A 5642-nucleotide genomic window follows, 5' to 3' on the forward strand; every position below is an offset into this window, starting at 1 on the left:
ATACCATATTAAGTAACCAGTCCGTCTAAAATTTTAAGGTAATAAAAAAATATTCGAACAAAATCTTATAATCTTTAACAGTAACGTCATTGTTTTTATGATTTCTGACGATTCATTGCAGATTACTTTAATCTTACACTCTTATCGTGCTTACATTTTCACTTCTATTTTATACCGTAATATTATAAATTATGATTCACCGTAATAACGTGCAATATTATAAGTAATAAATTTAATGCATACTACCTCCGTCCCAACCATTTCTATACAAATGGTTTGGTTTGGGCACGGAGGACAAGAAATTTATTAAAATAATATTAGTTTTAGTAAGGTAATGGGATGAGAGAGAAAAAAAAATTGTAATTTAATGAGAAAAGGTATAAAATTGGGTAAAGTGATGGGATCAATCAATATTTAATGAATAAAGTGGGTGTAGTGGGAGAAAGTAGTGGATGTGGTTGATTTTTATATTATTAAATTCTTACTATTTTTAGTAAATTTGAAATGTATAAAATTAAATGAGACATCCAGAAAAAAAAAATATATACAAATGAATAAGACAAATGAAGTAGTATATTAAAAGTCTAAGGTTACTCGAATAAATCTTGAAATAAGTGAAAATTGAACCAGTATTTCGGAAGACGGGTGCAAGACTGTATTTGCCCGCTTTAACTGGAAATCAAAATAAAGAAAGTTAACCTACAAACTTGACGTTTGTCAACAAACGATAGCGACAACTGTTGTTAAATAGTAACAAGCCTTCCCCAATAGTTTGGAAACCTGGAAAAGGAATTATTTCAGTTCTCTCTGTACAAAAATCTCAGATATTCTACAGAACTCAGACTATTTGTAGATTTCTCCTCTGCTATTCATTTATTATTAGTTCTTCCAACGGAATACTATATAATACTGCTCAGTACGCAACCTTACCTTCACTTCAAAGAATAGCCGTTGTTTCGGGCGAACATTTTAGTTAATTTGTCACATGTACATAAACAAAACAAATTCCCTCCACCATCAAGCTTGCATGTTGTAGAACACCTGTGGCATACAATACTTGTATAAAATACCTAAACACCTACTAAAATATACGGTACATGTGGTGTTTGTGATCTATATAAATTGAGCATTGTCTTTGTTTAATTCCTCTCATTCTTGTCCTTCACAATTTTCTTTCATCCAACACTGTCTCTGGCTACTGCAGCAATGGACAGAGAACAAATGATGTGGCGAATGCGGCTCGAATCGGCTGTCCGGACAGCCGTGGCATGCACTATAGTAGGTTGTACCACCCTCTATGGTCCGTCACATCTTCGGAGTCACGTAGCATTTCCTGCTTTTTCATACGTTACCGCGATACTTATTTTATCGGATGCAACGTTAGGAGACTCTCTGAGAGGATCGTGGCACGCCTTGTGTGCCACGGTTCAAGTGGTTCCTATTTCAATTTTGAGCCTGTGGATTTTTGGACCGGCTAGTTTTTCTCCGGCTAGTGCTGCTGTGGCAGTGGCTGTGATGGCCTTTTTGTTGGCGTTGCCAGAAAGTACGAATATTTTGTCAAAGAGAATCGCGTTTGGCCAAGTTGTGATTGTGTATGTTAGTGCGGTGGTTTATGGTGATGCGGCTGGAGCTGTGATTCACCCTCTCCATGTCGCGGCAAGTACTGCACTTGGTGCTCTGGCTTCCATCATTGCTTCAATTCTACCATTCCCTCGGCTAGCCAGTAGTGAGGTAATTAACTTGTTCTGATTCCAAAGAAATTTACTTGATACAGCTTATTTATAATTAAGTGTTGCGTACATTTTACCCTCTCAGTTCCCGTACAGTCAATCTTCTCCTTTTTATGTTTTAAAATGTTATAAAGACAAAGCCTAGTTTGTCTTTTGTTAAGGTTTTGTTTTATGTTGTCAAAACAAGTATTCATGTGATTTGCCAAAAATGGTTCTCTGCAACTGCAACTGCAACACACCAAACTTTCTGCTTTTAGCAAAGATGGGTTTGGATTGCTCTAAAGAATCTATTGTGTATTTGTGTGGATACAAGTACAATCTCGTATTAAGCCTTTTGGTCCAGTTTTGTATTAGCAATCTTTGTTTTCATCTGCCCCAAAACAGAAATAGCATAAAAGGTTTAAAAAAACTGGCTATCTATTTGGAATTACGTGAAAGTTTGCACTTGTCATACATGCCATGGCATATGACAAGTTGGTGTACCGTATGTTCCACCAATGTTCTAACAACTGAACACGCAGTTGCGTTTATGGACACAATAATTGAGTTTTGATTAGTCGGGAATCAATGGCGGAACCAGGAGTGGAGGACAATTTTTACAATTAGTACTAAATATCGTAAAAATTGGCAAGAATCTAAATACCAGAGATGATCTGTAGGATAATTCTCCTAACTCCATACCTGATCTTGATCTGTTGGTTTATCGGTAAAAATATTATGAGTTTCGACTATAGGTAAAATTCATAACTACAGGAAGATCTTCAGAACAGAACACTGATTGTCTTCTGCTAAATGTTATGTCAGGTTAAGAAGCTACTTCAGTTGTATACTCAAAATGCTTCAGCAAGGACAAGCCTTTTTATAAAAGCCTTCTTAAGCCAGGACAAGCAATCAGCAGCTGAAGCTATATCTCAATCTAAGCCCTTTAATGAGACTGGTGACAAGCTTCTTCAGAGTATTAAACTTATTCAGGTAACTAACATAAATAGTCTGATTCATGCAGAAGCACAAAACAGTGCTGCTGAACCGCGAACAAATTTACATCTATATGACATTCTGTACTTTTTTTCTACAGGAGGGTTTGTCATGGGAAAGTCCGCTGAGAAACTTGAGACGCAAACTTGTGGATCCTAGAGATCAGATGCAGGACATAGAGACGGCAATAAGTGGGATGGAAATTGCCTTGATTTCCTGCCCCTCATTTCCAGTGAGCTTCATAGATCAGGAGCTTAACACGAGCTTACAATGTATGGATATACAGCTCGGACTGAAGCTCGTGGAAGCACAGCCTGCGCAGGGCCTTTTGCCTTCAGAAACCATCACCACTCCAGATACAAAGAATGAATATTTTGATAAGGCCGTCCAGTCCCTTGCAAAAGTTTGTCCTACAAAAAAAGATCTACCTACTATATTCCAAATATTTTGCATAGGCTTCTTATTTGATTCAATGAGAACCAAATCTTCAGAATCTGCTCCAGACAATGATCAGATGCTTCATGCAGAAGAGTTAAGAGCGTCTCAAGAACAATCTAAAGGTTATGGTATTTCAGAAATCCTCCCAAGTACCGAAGGACTGATATTTGCATTCAAGTGTTCAATATCTTTAGGTCTGGCTGTGCTTTTCGGTACAATTTTCAGCAAGGAAAATGGTTATTGGTCTGGACTCACAATTGCCATCAGTTTTGCCACGGGAAGACAGCCGATTTTCACAGTAGCCAATGCTCGAGCACAGGGGACAGCACTGGGGTCAGCTTATGGTGTTGTGGGTTGTTTTCTTTTCCACAAGGTAACAGAATTGCGATTCTTAACACTTCTACCTTGGATAATATTTGCCAGTTTTCTTAGAAGCAGTCGAATGTATGGCCAAGCTGGTGGCGTTTCTGCTGTTATAGGAGCCCTACTAATCCTAGGCAGAAAGAACTACGGACGTCCAGATGAATTCGCCATAACTAGACTCACAGAGGCATTCATTGGATTATCGTGTTTAATCATGGTAGAATTCGTCCTCCAACGAGCAAGAGCAGCAACTCTTGCAAGAAATCAACTCTCCAGGACCTTGAAGGCACTTGAAGAGTGCATCCAGCACATTGTTTTTCCTTCAAGCCAGAATGACAAGCCTGAATCTCCATCACTTCAGGACTTAAAAGCAAAGCAAAGAACGCTAAAATCACATGTCAATGACCTTGAAGAACTCAAAAAAGACGCTGAGATGGAGCCTAATTTCTTTTACATACCTTTCCGTGTTGCATGCTATGACAAGCTCCAAGGGTCATTATCAAAGATGGTCATTCTTTTGCAAATAGTAGCCAACATTTTGGAAAGCCTTCAACACGTCTCAGATCAAGCCGGTGAAGGATGGAAGGAGATCCGAGAACTCATGATCAATGATCTACAACTTTTCAAGGAAGACGTGAGCGCTTCCTTGAAATGCTACGAAAAAATCACCAAAATCAAGTCACTTGCATTTTTCGAAAAAGGCCGGCAAGAGGGTAAAATATTTCATGACCTGGAGGCAGGGAAGTCAAGTGTGCAGAGTTCAACAAAATGTGGTGACATAAGTGAAGATATACTGAATTCTTATGTCGAACACTCAATGCAGTTGGCTGAAAAAGTGTGCACCAGTGAATGCGAAGACGATGTCAAGGGGAAAATTGTTCTGTTTCTGGGATCTTTAGGTTTCTGCATGAAGAGTGTGATGAGGGAAACAACAGAGATTGAGAATGGGATCAAGGAACTGATTAGGTGGGAGAATCCTTCAAGGCACATAAACTTCTACGAAATTTTTAGTAAAATAGACGCAGCATATCCATAATGACATTGCTTGATCCACTCTTACTGTAAAATAGTAGATTACTTGGTTATGAAAGCTAGCATACAAAAATAAATTAAAGAGCTAACAGCGTAGTACCATATAGAAATTATTTATACTATATAGATAGAGTACTTCAAGGCCTTTATGAGCAATTAACAGAGAGTAATGCAAGTTAAATTTGTGAAGCTGTTGGATACTATACTGTTATCTTTATTGAAATGTAACTCAACTTATCCATTAAAGACATCACATTTCGAAAATCGAAACTAATTTTTTGAAATACCAATTAGTGGTTTATTGGTAGATGGGAAATTTATCGGAATGATAATTCGAAACAAAATTTGGACAGATTTAATATTTTATTAATATTTAACATATTAGCCTTTATTTATAATAAGAGTTACTATTCAAAAATGATTCATAACAATACATCGGATTTTAAAATCGAACCAGACAAATATTTTAAAAATTTTATTAACGAATACGATTTTTAAAACACCTTTCAACCGTGAAAATGAAGCATAGAATTTTTATCCAGCTTAATCAGAAAAGAAAAACCATAGATACAAGAGTTTATTTTAGCAAACTTGTTGTGGATAAAGAAAATGTATCACTGATTCACTGCTCATTTGTCTGCATACAAGTATGACTATCTTGTACACTCGTTTAGAGATAGACGCCGAAACTGAGAGATTTGAATAATTTTGGTAAAAATCTCGATATGTTAGTTTTGCGGAGATAGGTAAGTTATAAAAGACCATGATTTTATCATGTCAATGTCTTTTGTTGAAAGTTGTTAGGAGTAAAGTTGTTGGAGTAAAGCATAGTCAAAGTAGTTTTGTTGTAGAAGAGTCGATTCTCGGCATTCTGACTCAGAGAAATAACTAAAAGTATAAGGCTATTTCTTAGATGTCCTAACACTAGATAAGTCACCAAATAACAAAATATACTTATTAGAAGAACGTGGAGATATATTAAAATTAATAAAAAATCTTGACTTTTAAAATATTTGATATATCTCTCTATTTTATCTCAAAAAATTCTTACATGTTTTATTGTTCCGAAATATTTAAATATTTATCTCAGTTTCGTCTCAAAAT

General features: G+C 36.4%; 1 protein-coding gene across 1 annotated transcript; it reads left to right on the forward strand.

Annotated features, from left to right (window-relative positions):
* The first annotated feature begins 795 nt into the window (after positions 1-795).
* Positions 796-4700, forward strand: LOC141708820 (uncharacterized). The gene is made up of 3 exons (XM_074512627.1): positions 796-1731; positions 2535-2702; positions 2806-4700. The coding sequence occupies exons 1-3, from the start codon at positions 1207-1209 to the stop codon at positions 4540-4542; spliced, it is 2430 nt and encodes an 809-aa protein (XP_074368728.1). The 5' UTR covers positions 796-1206; the 3' UTR covers positions 4543-4700.
* Positions 4701-5642: the final 942 nt, after the last annotated feature.

Source organism: Apium graveolens, chromosome 2 (genome assembly GCF_009905375.1).
Source record: "Apium graveolens cultivar Ventura chromosome 2, ASM990537v1, whole genome shotgun sequence".
NCBI lineage: Eukaryota > Viridiplantae > Streptophyta > Magnoliopsida > Apiales > Apiaceae > Apium > Apium graveolens.